This window comes from Falco punctatus (assembly GCF_963210335.1).
Source record: "Falco punctatus genome assembly, contig: scaffold_28, whole genome shotgun sequence".
Classification (NCBI taxonomy): domain Eukaryota; kingdom Metazoa; phylum Chordata; class Aves; order Falconiformes; family Falconidae; genus Falco; species Falco punctatus.
Window position 1 is genome coordinate 602,221 of NW_027660251.1, and position 17,678 is coordinate 619,898.

The 17,678-nt window shown below is 56.4% G+C and overlaps 1 protein-coding gene across 1 annotated transcript; it reads right to left on the reverse strand.

Annotated features, from left to right (window-relative positions):
• Positions 1–1,361: 1,361 nt before the first annotated feature.
• On the reverse strand, positions 1,362–17,234 carry LOC308057375 (fas-binding factor 1 homolog). Its single transcript, XM_080411491.1, has 30 exons — positions 17,154–17,234; positions 16,786–16,813; positions 16,038–16,079; positions 15,624–15,714; positions 15,108–15,168; positions 14,526–14,576; positions 14,205–14,349; positions 13,588–13,668; positions 12,698–12,817; positions 11,686–11,839; positions 11,323–11,456; positions 10,778–10,880; positions 10,229–10,624; positions 9,498–9,575; positions 9,107–9,201; positions 8,336–8,394; positions 7,516–7,560; positions 7,290–7,424; positions 6,987–7,087; positions 6,346–6,552; positions 5,704–5,811; positions 5,257–5,396; positions 4,849–4,967; positions 4,597–4,719; positions 4,055–4,240; positions 3,116–3,292; positions 2,811–2,948; positions 2,577–2,709; positions 2,101–2,219; positions 1,362–1,545 (listed from the first exon to the last, which is right to left on the reverse strand). Exons 1-30 carry the CDS (start codon positions 17,154–17,156, stop codon positions 1,462–1,464), a joined length of 3,456 nt encoding a protein of 1,151 aa, XP_080267617.1. The 5' UTR covers positions 17,157–17,234; the 3' UTR covers positions 1,362–1,461.
• Between the last annotated feature and the right edge of the window lie 444 nt (positions 17,235–17,678).

Consider the following 17,678-nt stretch of genomic DNA (forward strand, 5'->3'; position numbering starts at 1 on the left):
ACCTCTGCAGGAGCAGGAGGAGAAATGTAAGGAGGGGGGGTTAGAAGGGTTTCGTCTAACTCTCCCTTCTTTTTCTTTTGTTTAGTTTTTTTATTTCATTCAGCGGGTAAAGTCTAGCTCCCGGTTTTTTAGCCACACCTCCGCATATTGACTCCCCTCCGGGTTAAGGGTTTTTTTTTATTATTAACCCAGAGGTTTAATTGCTGTCTTACCCAATCTTCTTCTGACCCATAGACTGGCCAAAAGACATTTTTAGAAATCTTCTTCCCTCCCCATATCTTAGTACAATATTCTATCACTTTCTGCTTATCTTTCCCTAGGGTTCCAGGGAAATATCTCCAATTGTCCAAGATATATGCCAGAGGGGTATTCTTAGGTACAGTGGGTACCCTTCCCATGGGAGTCGAAGGCTTGCTGCCCTTCGCCCCCACCTTCTGGAATATCCACAAACATACACTCACTCGCTCCCCTTGTTCCTGGCCCAGTCCCTCGCGGGAGATGGGAAACGCAGTACTTAAGAGTCCACACTCGCTTGGTTCAGTATATCGAACCTCTCACTCGTTATATTCCAGGAAACCCAATCCCGCCCGAACGGCAAACCCGCGAACAACTTCGCAATATACTTACGCATCCTGCGTCTTCGTCCGGACTCCCGTGCACAGAATTTTTATGGGATTTTACCGGTTTCTCCTTTGCTCATTATTCTAGAATTTAGGTTCGTCGGTAAGGTTGGAGTAAGCTGTTGGTCGCGGGGCCGCGAAATGTCGCGGGGCGCCTCCCCGGAGGACCAAAGCCCACTGTTCCTTATCCGAGTCACGGCACCAGAAATTGTTATAAATTGAGACCACAACGGATCATAATCCAATTAAAATTTTATTAATTATAGCAAGTAGAATATGAGCAAAGACAGCGCTGGACGGCAGGGGAGTCTGCGCTCCACCAACTGCCGTCCTGAGCAGTTCAAACAGTCCCTTTTTATACATCTTTACCCGTGTTCATGAAGTAGTGGAGGTATTGACCCTTCACTCATATATCCTTATGTGGGGTTGTCTGTCTTGTTTCTGTCGGTTCCTGGACATCTGGCGGTTATCTTATCTTTCACAAGCAGTGTCTGGTAGCTGTTTGCATAAGCGTTTTCATATATTTTGTTGCCTAAACTTTACATTGAGCTTAACATAAATCTTAATAAACAATACCCTAGTCCATAGTTTCTCACACCCACGGTGGCCACTGCCTCCCAGCAGTGCCTGCCAGGTGGCCAGGGACACTGGCCCTGAGGGATGGAGGCCAGACTTCCCAGCCCAGGGATGGATTTCACGCTCTGAACACTCCGAGGTTGCTTTTAAAGAGGACACTTCCTCAGCAGAGAACTGGGATTATTTATTGTTTGTTTTCCTCCACAGCAGCCTCCTGCGGGGACAGGCACAGCCATCCCTTGGGGTGCGTGGGGATGCCACCTCCTCAGCCTGACAGAGATGAAGTGTTGTAGGTTGCTTTCTTCAGGGTGTCCAGGAAGAACTGCTCCTTCTCTAAGAAATCATGGTCCTAAGAGAGGGATAGATGGCACGGATATCAGAGTGCCACAGAAATGGGGTCACAGGCCAGGGTGCTGCTCACGAGTGATGGGAGTATCCCAAACCCTCCTCCGTGCGGCGAGCAGCGGGCAGGTACCCATCTGTGGTAGCCCCCGGGGTGTATGGGCTCCCCACAGAGCCCATAACCTCACACCGAGTGAGGCCCACAGAGGAAGGCTCAAAGAGCATCCCTGCCTGGGGAAGGACCCAGCAGGGAAGGAGGGGGCTGAGGATGGGGACATCATGAAGCCAGAGCCCAGCAGAGCTGGCTTCTGCCACCCAGGGATGGGGCAACGCCATCAAGCCAAGGATGTTATCAACCAGCCTGAAACAAGCCGTGAGGACGCACCAACCCTTGCTGCTGGTATCACTCTTCTAGGTGCCCACGGCTTCTGCGAGCCCACCCAGCCCAGCAACGATCTCACACCCACCCTGTGGCCGTCAGGCTCAACCCAGGCTTCACCCAGCCCTGCTCCCACCCAGCTGGTCTGAAGCCCTTTCCAGCCCTGGTTTCCCACCACCTCACCTGCTGGGCCCTGTGCTTCAGCAGCAACAATGTGGCGTAGAGCTCGGTGGGGCCAGCCCCAGTGTCCCTGCTACCCCCTGGGCTATGCCAAGGGAGCGCGCTGGTGGGAAGTGGAAAACCTGGAACAAGAGCCCAACCGTGTGGTACCGCTGCCGTTAGAGGAACAGCAGACGGACAAGTGTCCCTTTTTTTGCTGCCTGCATGTCCCTGCAGCAGGGTCCTCCCCAACCTCCCACTGCAAACGGCCTTTAATCCACCTGCCTCTCCTTCCTGCCCCCTCTGCCCCCTCCTGGCACTGCCCTGGCTCAGAGGTCTCTGCTGAGCTCCTTCAGAGGATGTGAGGAGGCCAACTCACATCTGAGTGTGTGATGAGCCCCCAGGAACATCCCAAGCCTCCTGAGAAGTGGAATACAAGTGCAACTGGCCCCCAGCATGTCCCGTCCCCCCCTCCCCCAGCAGCGTGCAGGAAGCCTTACACGGTGTGCTGGAGAGGCCTCTCCTAGGGGCACTGAGGCCCTGGTTTGTGTTCAGCAGCATCGCAGAGTTGGTGGGCAGTTCCTCACGTATCTGTTCGAGCTGTCTCCTCTGGCGAGCCATGCTCAGCCGCTCCTGCCCCATCCCCGGGAGAAAGAGAGAGAAACTGTTGGCAAAGGTTCAGGCCCTTGGCACAGCGGCCCCAGGCCAAGAAGGAAAGGCAAGGGAGTATTTGCCTCGTGAAGACGCTGTTCCTGCTGCTTCAGCTGCTCCAGCTGCTGCTCCATGACCTGCAGCCTCCTCTGGTGCTCGGACTCTATCCTGCACGCCTCTTGCAGGGCTTGCTCCCCTTCCTTGTACTTCTGGGATGAGAGCTGCAAGGCAGAGCAGCTGAGGAGGCTGGGGACAGGGACCCTCGCTGCCCTGGGGCAGGGCTCCTTTGTGCACCCCCTGTTCCCCTCCCAGGACAGCGCTGGGATTCAGCACTCAAGGAGGGATGTGAAACCCCAGCTGTGAATTGCAGCGCAGATGCTTCACTTACCTTGGTCGTGCTTTTAATCTGCTCCTCCTGCTGCTGGATGCGCAGTGTGGCCCTGTCCACCTTCTCCTTCTCCAGCCTCAGCTCCTGCCAGGACTTGTCCAGCAGCTCCCTGTCCCTCACCAGCTGCTCCTCCCTGGTTTTCAGCTCATGGCTCCAGATCTTCAGCTCTGCCTGCTCCTAGGATGGGCATGGGGAAAATCAATGCACTACCTGCCCTATCCTGGCCACTATCTCATGTCCCCCCAAGTGATGGGAGAGATCTGCCCCTGTTTTCCTTCTTGTGTTTGCCAGTTTGGGGTGCAGAGCAACACCACCAGGTACCCAACCAATGCTCTCATCCACCCACCCTTGGGCACCAGGGTTGGCAGAGCTGGGACTGTACAGGCACACACACACACACACACACTCCTTCCCCAGAAAGGACGGAGCCCCTCACCCACGCTACACACTCTAAAACATGCTCAAGGCTTGGCAGTTTGTCAGCAGTGGAAACACCCAGCCTGAATGGTTATTTTCCACCCTGGTAGCCCTCAGAAATGCAGCCCTGCCACAGTCTGTGCCACACATCTCCTCTGGACAGCTCCAGGGGGGAGAACTGGCTCCAAACATGTCCCCATGGCATGGGGAGGTTCTGTTTAACGCACCATGGGGGTTTCCTCTCACCAGACTTACAATGGAGGCGGCTGTGCCTGGTCTGGCTGCCCAAACTCCTCACAGGCAAAGGGGAGAGACAGAGGTGACTGATGCTTCAGTCAACATCTAAAACAGGCTGGTGGAGGCTGCTCCTGGAACAGCCCGATTCTCACCACCGCAGTGATGTCTCTTAAAACTTGTTTTAAACACCTGAAGGCAGGGCTGAACATCTCCCCGGTGGGCAGGACCCATCCGTGAGCTGCCAGGTGGTGCTGGAGGCCATGGAGAGGGGCTCTACTGTGGTACCTTGGCCAGGCTCATGATGGTGCCCTCTCTCTGTGAGTCCATCTTCAGGGCTCGGTCCATGTTGCGCTCCATCTGCTCCTTCCTCAGCTGCTGCTGGGTGTGAAATTCAGCCCACTCGGCTGCCAGCTTCCGTTGCTCCTGCGAGCACTTCTGCATCACGGACTTCTGCTCTTCCAGCAGAGCACTCTGGGGAGCGTTGCCAGAGAGGGAGAGAAGAAGCACTAAGTCCCATTCGCCACAGGATTTTTCTCCTTTAACCCATCTCTGCCGTGCAACATCTAGGGGCTGGTTCAAGCCCACGGTGCCTGGTGTGAACCCTGTCACCGTGAGCTCTGGTCCCGTGTTCCTCAAGAACCAGCACGTGCCATGCGCACACACCGCGGCCTCCTGCATCCGTGAGCCAGAGGGCTGGCCTGACTGCGATTCCCCCTGTGTGAGGCTGAGGAGGCAGAGAGCTGCAGAAGGATGCTGCAGCCCAGCACCCAGCTCTTGCCTCCACCACACAATGCAGTGCAGCCCTGGAGATGTCTGCCCCACCTCACCTTCGCCCTCTCCAGCTCTGCTTGCTCCATGGACAGCTGCTGGGTCATGACTCGCCGCTGCTCCTCCAGTGAGTGCTGCAGTAATTCCACTTTGGATTGCTCTGCCGTTGCCCTCCATCGCTCCTGCGTTCAGACACAGAGGTGACAGATGCTATTCACAACCTCCAGGCCAGGAACCTCCAGTTGGTGAGACACATACCCCATACCCAGACAGGAGGGCCGACCCGGGCAGAGGACACAGTGTGGGCTCACCTGCTCCAGCAGCCGAGTCTGCTCACTCAGCCTGGCCTCCATTTTAGCGATCACCTCCTGGAGTCGGCTCCGCTCCTCCTCCATGTCCCTCTGCTGCTGCGATAGCCTGTCCTGGAGCACTTGGGGAGAGGCACGAGCAGCATGAGGCCGGAAGTTCTTCCCTTCTATCCACACCATGTTCACAGAAAAACTGTGTGTGTTTGTGCTCATCACCCCTGGCACATCCCCAGGACACTGCTTTGTAAAGGGAAGACCCCGAGATGTCCAGTGACCAAGGCAGGCAAGGCTTTGCCAGCCTCAGCTCCCAGCCTCTGGCTGACTCAGAGCAACTTCTCCTTGTTTTCTGGGTACCCCCAGCTCCGGTGGAGACCCCGCAGCCGTTCCGGCACAGAGGAACAGCAGACATACCCTTGAGCTGCTCATCCCGCTGCCGTACCCCCATGGCCAGCTCCTGGGAGGTGGTGTGGTGTGTGGCCTCCACCTTTCGCGAGAGGTCATGCAAGTTGCTGGAGAACTTCTCCATCCGCTCGATGATGCCATTCAGAGACCTGCAGAGAGAAGTGAGGGGAGGGTCACCCCTGTGGGACACACTTCATCTCACCGCAATGGAGAGGGGGATATTTGGTGGCCCAAAGGCCGGGCAGCCCTGCCCTGAACCTCTCTGGGTCACAGCAGAGCAGTAGGAAGATGCAGCTCCTGCTTCCGGGGGGCACTGACGGGTATTACACAGCTCAGCATCCCCGCAGGCAGTGGGTGGGAGAGGGGATGGCCCCTGTTGCCATGGTCCAAGCCTGGTTCGTGTAGGACAGGGAATGCTGTGGCCAGGGACCAATGTGGGAACACAACTGTCAGTACCTGGTGTACGATGTGGCGCTGGTCACTGCATCGATCTCCTGGTCTTTCAGCCGCTTCAGCCGCTGGAGCTGCTCTTCGTGGTCTTTGCGCATCTCCTGGACAGACACCCTGCGGGACACGGGGAAGGAGCCTGCCACAGGCTGGCACAAACCAGTGCTCCCCATGATAGGCATTGTGGGAGAGGCTTGGTTGTGGGGCTGAGAATCAGGTGCCAGGAGCTGAGCTGGCATGGGGGTCTGTCCTGGGGCATTCCACCGACAGGCATCCACATTTGGGATGGGCCCAATTTTGGGGTTATGAGCTCCTCTACCAAAAACTGATTTGTCATTGACCCAAACTATGTGGACATCAGTGACTCACTGAACTCACTGACCTGAATAAAAGAGATTTGGGGGAAGATAAAACATTGGGTTCAGCATCTTTCAAAATACAATGCATTCACTCTGAAACCATGTCTCCAGTCAGATCTCCCTGTGTCCACCTACAAAGCAAATCCCCGTTCCAAAAGGCACCAAGCTGCCCACAACCCAGTGCTTCTGGAGTCTGGTTTCTCCTTTCACCATGTCCCCAAACCACTCCCTGGTTCCTTCGCTGAGACTGTGGGTACCAGCCACACGTGTGTGCCACTCGTGCCACTCTCACCTCTGCAGCTCTTGCAGACGCTCCATCTCCAGCTTGTTCTGCTGCTCCAGCGTGGCCAGGCGCTGCTGGTGCTGCGCCAGCAGCTCTGCCCGTGCCCGCTCCGCATCCTGGCTCTGCAGCAGGAGCTGAGCCATCAGCTGCTCCTTCTCCAGCCGCAGCCTCTCCTCCCGCTGCCCGTAGGTGTCCTCCACCACCTTCACCTGGTTCCTGCCCCGAGAGGTCACAGCCAGGAAGAAGTGTTGCTTCCACAGCAATACCCAGCACACACCCCACACCCCCCCCCCCCCCCCCCGCAGAGCGCACACAGGGGTTTGCGAGCAGACCAGTGTTGCTGTGTGCATGGCGAAACACGCAGACCTGAGCCTTGAACCCTCCTGCTACTGCCCACTGTGCTGCCTGGTTGGGGGTGCGCTGGCAATGGGACCAGCCCCTCCTCCTTGTCACCCAGGGGACAGTGGTGGTGAGAGTGGACTCCCATGTTGGCTCACCTGTGGGGCTGCTCTCTGCCCCCACCACGTCCACATCGACATGGCTCTGCGCCCACCTGCCCCAGGGGCGGATTTGGGAAGCATCCCAGCACTCCCACCCCAGGAGAGACAGAGCTGTAGGCGAGGAGGGAAGCACAGGTGAGAGGCTGGTACCTGTGGGTGCTCTCAAGGAGATTCAGTTCCTCCTGGTGCCGCTGCTGGAGATTTTCCAGCAACAGTTTGTGCTGTGTCCGCTCCAGCTCCAGCATTCGGACCTGCCAGGCACCCGGAGAGAAAGTCCTTGTGCTGCCCTGGGGACAGAACTCCCACAGCAGCACTTGGTGGCCATAGGCGTCTCTGGACAGGGAGGTTTCACCTCTCTCCCCTGTCACCCTGATGCTATTGGGACAGGATATGGCTCCTTCTCCTCCCTCTGGGTCACCCGTGGTCCCCCATTCAGCAGGCAATGGGGCTCACCTGGCTCTCCAGCTCTGCCACACGGGCCTGGGCGCTCAGCAGCGCTGCCTGGCAGCCTGATGCATCCTCATGGAGCTGGGCTGCGGGAGCCCCCTGCCTCGTCTCATGCTGCAAGCCCGGGGCTGAGAACTCTGCCTACAAGGATGGAGAGAGAAGATCGAGGCCCTTCAGGATCAGTGGCTTTGTGGTGCGGCCATCAGCCTCCAAAAGAAGGCACCTGCCTTACCTGCAGCTGCGGGGCAGCCTGGACATGTGCCCTGGGTGCAGGAACCTGCGGAGACACAGGGATGCTCTCAGGGAGGTAAAGCCCTGGGGAGAACATCTCCTCCTAGCCTGGAAACGGCGATCCATCTCCAGCCTACTGCAGTACCACCCCCACCCCCTCCCCAGCCCAATCCCCGTGCTGGCGTGGGTCCCTTCTCCCCAGGTGACACTCGGCAGCCCCCACCCCAGACACAAGCATGCTGCGCTCTTCCTTCTCTGGGGGCAGAATCAAGGCTGAGACCACAAGCCCTCTGGGAGACAACATGTGTCCCACCACCAGGGCAGGGCAAGGAGCCCAGCTGGATGAGAAGGAGAGGCTTCAAAGACCAAGCAAGAGCTGCCTTCTCTGTGAAAGGCTTCAATTCTCCTTCAGTTGTCTAGAAATAATCTCAGAGCATCTTCAACACTATACTGGGGAAAATCAACTGAAGAAAAAGTCCTTTATCACCTGGAGCCTCTGTTGTCTAGTTAATATAATATGTATATATGCCTGGGGAACTGTGTAAATGCTGCTCAGGCCATGCAGGGCTATAAACACACATGATTTACAAAGCATCCATAGCACCCATGCTTTGGCCTGATAAACGCAACTTGTGGCACCTCGGGGAGCTCCAAACTCTTTGCCTCCATGGACACGGCTTCCCAGAGATGCAAAGTGGGGCACATCCTTCCTCAGGCCGAGGGAGCACGGACAGAGCGGGATGGCGGCGAGTCGGCAGCGGAGGGCTCGCGATCGCTGCCCTGATCCTGCACCGCTCGGGGCACGGACCCAGCACACCTACCTGAGTGAGCGGGGCAGGGCCTGGTGCCTCCTGCTTTCCTGGGAATGAGCCTGTAGAGGCTGAAAATTGGACAAGTCCATGATTTGAATATAGCAATGGGAACCATCCCCTCCCAGCAGGATGAGGGCCTGGGTCTCCTGGGCACAGCGATGAGGGTCGCGCTCCGCTCTGGGAGCTGGCAATGAGGGCAGAGGGTCAGACAGGCTTGTCCGTGTCTGCATCCCCACTCCACACACAACGGTGGGACTCTGCTCTGCAGAGTAAATCAAGGGACAAAGCACAGCTCCTCCTCCATCTCCATCACCTAGGGAGGAGACTGGGTCCCCTAAGCCACTTTCAGCGGCCTCTGAACCGGCGCACAGCCACAGCCCAGAGCAGAAGGGGGTCTTTCCAGCACATAGCACTGGTGGGACAAGTGTGGGGGCAGCAAAGGGAAGACAGATGGGGCAGCGTGAACTTATGCACACCCATTGCTCTGGCAAAGCGAGTCCCTCACAGCCTTCCGAAACCCCAAAGGCAGCACTGCGGAGCTCAGTGTGCCCCAGCACACCAGCTGACATGGGGATGGTGGGATCCTGCAGCTCAGCAACCTGCTCCGACAATGGCTGGTCAAAGCCTGGGCAGCATTCATGTGGCCAAGGGAAGTGCTGTGGTTCCTGCCTTTTTTTGGGGGGTTGGTTTTGGTTTTTTTTCAGGGCAGGGAGACCCTTCTCCGCATACCAAACTGTACAAATCTCTGCTGCCCGAACCGTACAACCACAGGAAACGCACCCAAGGCACCGGCATTTCTGGAGGGATGCCCCTTCGCAGGATCCGATGGTTGAACCGAGGCTTGTTTCGTGGTGCTGAGCCAGGGGACCGGCTGCCTGCGTGGGCACAGAGACACAAGTGACGCACAGCAGTGTCACAGCGCAGGGAGAGGCACGCAGACATTATCCCGCTTGGCATTTTTGCAAGTTTAAAGCTTGGCTGTCGCACTGCGATCGAACAGGCAAGGGCCCGACGATCCTTCAGCGCTGCCTTCCTTCCCGGTTACACAGGTCCCAGACCAAAGTGGTCACGGCTGGCTACCAGCCCTCCCCGCTCCCCCACCTACACATGCAGCCGCTTCCCACAGGAATTCTCCCTTGTGGAGGTGTCTGAAAGGTGAAGGAGGCCTCACCTGGAGCCATCTGCACTCGCTGCCTGGTCCTGCGGGACAGCTGCCTGCTGCGGTGCTCCTGTGGGGCTGGCTGGCTGGCTGCAAGCAAAAAACATCCCATGGGGGAGAGCCCAGGAGGCAAGGAAAGACAAGATCCTTTCCCTCAACACCAGTTCCTGCCTTGCAGGTGAAAACCTATCCCACTCAGCTGCGGCAGGATTCAACCTGTTGGCTTCAGAGGGAGCAAAGACACCTCAGAACCTCCATCTCTGGAGGAACACCAGTTCCTCCTTGCTGCATCCACCCCCTTCCCCTGGGCAACATGCCCCTGCCCACGACACACGCGGCTGCTTCTCTGCAATTCACTTCTGAGTCCCATCCCAATGGCACAAGCCTGAACCTGTCTGTGCCAACTCAGCTGGAGGAGGTGGTTTTCCTGGAACTAGGAGGAACGAAGGGAAAAGAAGGCAGGAATGAGGAGCATGCGTGGAGCTCGTGGGGGTATGCTGATCCAGGACAATCCCACAGGACCTGGGGCAGCACGTGCAATCTCAGCCATGACTAGAAGGAGAGCCCAGAGGTGCGATGGCCCTGCAGGCTGCACCAGTGGGAGAAACCTCTGCGTTATTAACCCAACCCGAGGCAAGAGAGCACTTAAAATGGATTTCTTAAATCCGAGCAGAGGATTTCTGAGACGTCCTGTTGGAGCAGCTGCATGATGGGAGCCCTGTGGCCACCAGCTGTGCTTTTACCTGACAGGAGCGTGGGGATCCAGCCCTCCTTCTGGGGACTCCAAGGGCTTGGCACTTTGCTCCTGAGCCTTCGCCTGTGCTTGGGCTTTCTTGCGAGACAAGGCAGCGCTCAGCCAGTTGTCTTCCTCCAGCGGGTCAGGTTTAGCCAGCGCTGCCTCTGCAGCCGGGAGCTCGCTGGTGGGGCCGGGCTGCTGGGCTGTGCCAGGGCTGGGGTAGCTCACTGCAGGATTGGCTTTTGCTGCAGATGTTGGCTTCGCATCCATAAAATCCTCATCTTTCAAGCCCAGCCAGTCACCTCGAGTCCGGCTGCTCCGCACAGGGCTGTGCCTGGCTGAAGGAGGAGATTTGGAGCGGGGTTCTGGTTTTGGTTCGCTGCTGTTCTCGGCTGGAAACCTGCTGCAAGGAGAAGCAGTCACATATGTGCCTGTGAGAGGACCCCGGGGACCCTGCCCGGGGACCCTGCCCGGGGACCCTGCCCGGGGACCCTGCCCGCTCTGCCGCGGGGGCAGCGTGGCTGCTGGCTGGAGCTCCACACGCAGAGCACAATACCTCACAGGCTGCCTCCTCGCCGGCTGGCCCTTGGGCATGGAGGCCACCGTCGGCTGGTACGCTCCAAAGACAAAATCCTCCTTGTCCCAGCCGTCTTCCTTCTCTGTTCAGACAAGCAGCTTTGAGTCAGCGCCTAGAGGAGCGGCTGTTTGCAAAGACACCAGCCCTCCTCCTCCTCCCCTGCAATTCCCACTGCGATTGCTGCCTCTGGGAAGACACAGCTGGAAACATCTTCCCTGGAAACCTGCAAGCAACGTGTCTCCTCCACGTGGCTGGGAAAAGTTGCTTTGCTGAGAATCAGTCCATGTCCAAAGGCAACTGAGTTACAGCTGCTGTGCAAATGCCCCCAGGCTGCCTCGAAGGCAGGGTACAACACTTTTGCATCAGTCACCTTTGCCCCAGAGCTGACTGGGAGCCCATTAGCCACCCTGCTGACCACTACAGAAAGGGTATTTCCCCTTCAAGGACATTAGAAATCAATCTCGCCCTCCCAAGCCAACGCCATCACCTCTGCAGACCTTCCCAGCATCCCTGGCCACGCTCACCTGGCTGCTTTTGGTACTTCTTATCCAGTTTGAACTCTCTGCGCTCTCCTGTGCCTGGCTGTTCCAGGATTTTGGCCACGGAATTTCGTCCCAGCAACTCATCCAGCTTGGAGCGGGCTGGCCGGAGCACCTCTCTGTTGGTGACACAGTGGCAGATAGGTTTCCCTGGGAGGCAGGGCTGTTTCTTGTCACACAGCCTTGCCAGGGTGCTCTGGCTCTTCTCTGTGAAACGAGGCTGCTCTTGCCCCTTTCTGGGACCCACAGGCAGAAGCTCCAGCATCCCCCCCCCCCCAGCATGCTGGCACCATCCCAACGCACAAGCCATCCCCTGCTTTACTCTCACTGCCTCTTCATTGCCCTTACTTTTCTGCCTTCTTTCCCTGCTTCTCAGCTCCTTTTGAGCCACTGCCAAGTCCCAGCGCATGCATCAGGTCGTCATCAGTATCTTCAAAAGTGAGCTCAGCCCTCCTCTGGACCGGGGCCACGGTGTGCAGGGGCGTCTGGGGTGGAGGTGGCTCTGTGGATGGGATCACACATGGTAAAGGTTTGATCAGGGCTTTTTTTTTTTTTTTAAACAGGAGATCAAAGCATCCCTGCCTGCTCTTATCTCTCAGGACCATTTAAAAAGTAATTTTTAAGATCAGCGAACAGATCTCACAGCAAGTAACACAGCGGCAATGCACTACTGCCTGGTCTGCAGCCATGCATCCACTGCTGGGACACTGCTGGGTGCCACTGACACTGGGGTTTCCAGCTCTGGATAACGCCAGGAGCTTCTTTAGCTTTGAAAGTTTCCAGTCAGATAATTCCTGTCCCCTTTTGCCTAAAGTCCCTCTCTACCAACACACCTTAGACCTTGCCCTAACCCACCAGCTGCTACTTGCATCCAGAGTAGATTTATCAGGGTGAAAGGTGATTTTAGGGGACCCTCAGACCCATTAGCATCCCTGCTGCAGGAACAAGAGGGACAAGTGCCTGTAACACAGCCACAGCTGGATCCCACCCAGAGGTGCCCCAGTTGTGGTGTGGCACGGACTGGTGCTGCTCTCAGACACGCAAATCCTGACCCAGAAAATTTGTTCTCATTTGGCAATGCGTGCAGAACGGGCTGGATGAGGTCAAAGGTAAGATCAGAGCCTCCATTCCTGGAAAGGAAAGCTCAGCTCCATAATCTGCGGCGCACTGCAAGTATCAAGCACTTGGTGAGCTGTGGCACAATTAACCCCGTTACCAAGCTGCTCTATAAATTACGTTACTGGCTAATAAGAGGTAGGACTAGGTGGCTTTCAATGTAATCATTTTGGATCTCACACAGACTAATCCATGCTGCTGATTTATGTAATACAAAGAGGATGCACTGAGCAACCCCACTTACCTTTCTCTTTGCTCTGTTCTGGTTTTTCCTCAGAGCTGCTTTTAGCGCCTGTTGGAGCTGGTTTCTTGGGAGCATCCTGCTCCTCATCAGACAAAAGTCCTGCCAAAGGATCATCTAAATCTGGGAATTACCCAGCAGGTACAGGAAAAGAGAATAACAAAACAAACAAACAAACGCAACGTTATTTAGAAGAAGAGCTCTGCACTACGCCAGCCACTGTTCCCCACAACGTGCACGTGGGGACAGCAGAGTGTATCTGCCCAAAGCCATGAGCGCGGGTCCTGCAGGGACCTGGGATACCCTTGAGTCTCCCTGAACTTCAAACACTCAAAGACTTAGATTTCCGTTCAGTTTTTCCACGTTTTCATCCTCCCGGAAGAAAATAACTCAAAAATTTGGGTGCTTTAATGCCTGAACACAGCTTAGGCAAAGAAAAAGGGGAGAAAGGCCACCTAAATCACCTAAAGCCCATTAGGGTTTTTGGTTTTGTTTTTTTTTTAACAGATTTTAACAGATCCTGATCTTTGTTAAAGCACAGGCTTTGAGAACCAGATTTCAGCTGTGCCAGGAAACCACTCCCCTGTTCAGAAGCTGGACAGAACCCCCCCTGACACAGGGGCTCCCAAGCGTTACAATCATTAAAAACCAAAGCACATATAAAAATGCAAATGCCCCCAGGAATCACCCCCCAGTCCTGTCCTGGGGAGGGCCTCGAATGCAGAGGTTTTTTTCCCTTTGGTCACCTCTGAAGGATTACATTTGCACTAGCATCATAGGGGTGAAGGACTCCGTATCTTATTAACCAGTCAAGCCTCCAGCTAACCGAGGAGGCAAAGAGCACGGGCAGAGCCCCCAGCGCCCCCCCGCAGCCGCGTGAAGTGAGATCCCACCTTCAAAGTTAAATTTCTTGTTGTGTCGGGGAGCGGCAGGGGATGAGAGCGCCTTCTTTTCCATCGCAGGCACTTTCTCTCCTAGAAAGAGAGGCCACGGCTCTCAGAGACAAGGTACTGCAGAAATGCCCCAGTCCCACCCTAGCTAAGGGTCGCTTTTTGGGTGGCAGCCCCCTAAAAGCACCCGCTGTGATGGACAGACCCCCCCACAGCCCTGCCAGGTGCACATCTCTCCGGAGGGGTCTCCTTGCAAGCAGAGGAGAAAAGGGCCAGGGGAAGATCAGGGCACTTTAGGGGCTGGCAGATCTGAAATGCAGCTCCTCTGGCTCTCCTTGCCCCCAGAGCAGGGGGCTCCCCACCAGAAACACTTTGCACCGCCCCAGGGAACAGCCGAGTGGTGTTTGGTGGGAGGTGGCAGCGGCTGCTGGTGTGAGTGACGTCCAGGGATCTCCTAAGGGGTAACACATGGCCAGAATAACACTCCTGCAAAAAGCAACCAGGAAAAGCATTTTAGGGAACAAATCCACTTTTTGCTCCGTATCCCAGATAAGGATAGGAAAATATCCCTGCTCGTTTACAATCAGGGTGTGAAAAGAATAGCAGAATCTCCTTTTTACCTTCCTCAGGAGCTACCAGCTTCCCTGTGTTTTTTACTCCTCCTCCCAAGAAGTCACATTTCCCAGGACCTTTCACAGTTGCCTTCCCTGGCCCAGAACTGGGTTTCGGGATTCCCAGGAGATCAGCTTCCATGTCGTCCATATCCTGGAAAGCAAGAGGACAAGGATGGGGAGCAGGGTGAGAGCTGCTTCTCCCTTCGGAGGCTGGTGCTGGAGGCCATGGCAGCGCGCTGGGGCGGAGATGGAGGGGATGGATGGAGATGGAGGGGATGGATGGAGATGGAGGGGATGGATGGAGATGGAGGGGATTTAAGGACTTGCCTTCAGGGTCTGCAGCACAGCTTGTGGGTCTGTGTCGGAGACACTGGATCCCTGCATGCCAGGGAGGGGAGACATCAGAGGGGAAGAGATTTTTGGAAACTCCTCACCCCTTACCCCATATCCCTTGATATCCGTTTTATGAGATAGAAGAATACATGCCCAACTCCTCCTGGTGTCCTCCTCTCTGGAAACCCCCTGTGCCCCAATTCCTTTGCCGAGATCCTGCTGCCTCTAGGAGAAGCATCAGGAAAACCCAAGGCCGTTGCTCTGGGTGAAGGTCCTTCCTACAACACTTTACCCAAAGTGCACGCAGGAAGGCTGGGCTGCAGCAGCACGTGCCCCCCAGCTTTGCTCCATCTCACCCAAGGCACCAGGAAGCCCTTCTTCCACCACCACCCCCGCCCTGTCCTGTCTTCCCCACCCCACTGGGATGCTGGAGAGGGGTTACCTCTTCAGCCAGACATCACAGCTCATCGCTGGCACGCCACTGCTGACCTGGCCGGGGTGATACCGCCGCAACCTTGGCCCGGCTCAGCCCCAGCCCTCGGGACTCCCAGGCTCTTTCCTGAACCTTGGACTCACCTCTGCAGAATTTATGTCCTTCGCAGGGAGTCTGTCGAAGAAATCATCTTCTAAAATGGACCTATGACACAAGCCCGGGGGTTAGCAGCACCACACGTGAGCTCGGCCAGTGTGTCCAGGGACAGCCAAGCCAGGCCAGGCAGCGGGAGGCAGAGGAGACCACACAGGGCTGCCACACCAGCCGCATCGTACAACGCAGAAAATGAGGCTAAAATAGCACTGGGATAAAGGACGGCAGTGCTGGGACTGCTCTATTTAAGCAACTGTTACAAAGCAGATTTACAGAAGATGTACAAGGCTGGGGGACACCCAACTCTTGCTGGAAAGCTTCGGGCTCTGGGCTCCCAGTTCCCAAAGGCATCGCAGAAGACAACTCGCCTTCCCAGGCAATCACTGTTGGGGCAGGGAGGGAGGTGGAAAAGCCAAGGATGGGGCAGATCAGAAGGATTTGGGGAGGACAAAGAGATCTTCAAGTGAGATCTCTCACAGGAGAGGCTGTGTCTGAAAGGCACTCACTTCTTTCTGGCCTGCAAGCCAGTGTCCTGGGCTCTCCTACTGCTGCCCACAGCCGGCTGGGAAGCTTTGGCAGATTTAACAGAGGTTTCATCTGGAAACAAGACAGGGAGAGATGAGGATGATGGACACGGGCATATTCCTGACCTAGGCACTCCAAAGGGGGATCTGCTGTCTACCCCGGGGCCACAGAGGCTTTTAATCAGAGGTGAACTTCACTTTGCCTCCCCAAAAGCTGATGTCCAGCCTATTCAATGGCCTCTGACTCCGAGAAGCCCTGCTCCCTGCTCCATCCCCTCCTCACAGCTGGAGCCCCCTTGCAGATCAATGGCTGTTGCACCAGCACCTCCTGCTCCCAGGAGGGGAGTAAGAATAGAAGGACGCTGCCCTTTCAGCTGAGAAGAAGGTTCGTTTTACCATCATAGCCCAGGAGGTCACCAAGCACATCATCGATGGAGCCTGAAATGAGACAAATTAAGCTGTTGAGGCAGGTGAGCTCACCAAGCAGGCATAGGAAAGCTCCCAGTTTCAGTATGGCTTGCTCTTTGGAAATCTGCTAGAATAAAGTTTTGGTCTTAAGCATCATCAGCGTCAGGCCTTCCTTGTCAGTCTAGAGAGAACTGCCAGGACCTGATCAGTATTTTGTGGATAAAAAATTTAGCTTCACTTAGCCAGAAATGGGGTATCTTTATCAAATGAACCAGCTGCTTTGTATTCAGTTAGTCACTGGCCACAAGCAGCACTTAACCTGTGAGCTCTCACCCCGCAGGATCTCGAGTCCCTGGGCAACCCCAAAAGCACTGCTTCAGTATCAGGGGCTGCAAGAGGCCTCCAAACAGTATCCCTCCAAACAGGGATAAGGTGATGGGAAGAACTGAAACAAATGCTTATATTCTCCCCTGAATTTGGGAAAGCCCACAAGAAAGGAATGTGGGACCTCAATAAACAAATCCGCTTGATGTGAGAGGCAGGTGAAAATTTCTGGTTCAGGAACGACATGATGATGCACTCAACCATCTGCAGCTTTCAGACAAGGATCATGAAACATTTCAGTAGCCAGGACTGCCACCTGAGAGTGTCGTCCCCCCCCCCCTGCCCCAGGCATTCCCAGCAGATCGAAGCACCTACGGACAGCAAAAGGAAAGCCTGCAGCATATGTACGTACCTCTTAAACTTTTCTTGGGTTTTGTAGCCTGGGGAGAAAGAAAAATTCCCTCATTAGAAAATGAAGCAAGTCTGTCCTGGACTTTCTCAAAACACACTAAAGCCAGAGGCAGGTTTCTCCAGAGCATCCCATAAACAGCAGCGAGGCCCTCCTCCTGCCCGTGCTGTTTGGGAAATGACACGTGAAATGCAGAACTACAAAGGTATTTCCAACTTCAGAGACACGGGTGAGCACAGCCCCTCCCGACTGCCAGCTGGGCAGGACCCTCCAGCCCTTGGGACCACTTCTGCCTCCAGGCAGAGCTGCCAGAGCATCAGATCCGGATTTCCCAGCCCCGCCTCAGCCCCGCACCGCAGGGCCACGCTCACCATCAGCGTCCGTTTACGGATTCTTCTTCCACGTTGCAGGGGGACCCGGCACCACTGGTCACATCCACACCCACCTCCTGCCTGAAGGGAGAGGAGGGTTCCCCGATGTGCCACCACGGCCGGAGGCACCTCTCCCACAGAGATGTCCCTCTCCGGCTCGGGGGGCTGCAGCCTGCCAGGCTGGCTCCGCGCCGCGCCCACCCCCCGAGCCCCTCTCAACAAGGCTCCATTTGAGTCTGAAAAACACCCCCCCCCCCGCTCCCCAAACCGGCTTCGTGCTCCTGCAGCCCGGGGGGGACATCACACCCCCCCCAGGGAACCAGGGAGGGTGAAGGTTCCGGCCGCCCCCGACCCCAGCACAGCCCGGGGGGTCCCGCTTAGCCCAGAGCCTGCGGAGCAGCCAGGGGCAGAGGGAGGGAAACCCCCCCACCCACCCCCCCTTGGGTCCGGGGCACCCGCGGGGACCTGGGACAAGCAAAGCGCTGCTGGAGGCGAGGGGTGCGCGGCCCGGAGGCGCGGAGCCCC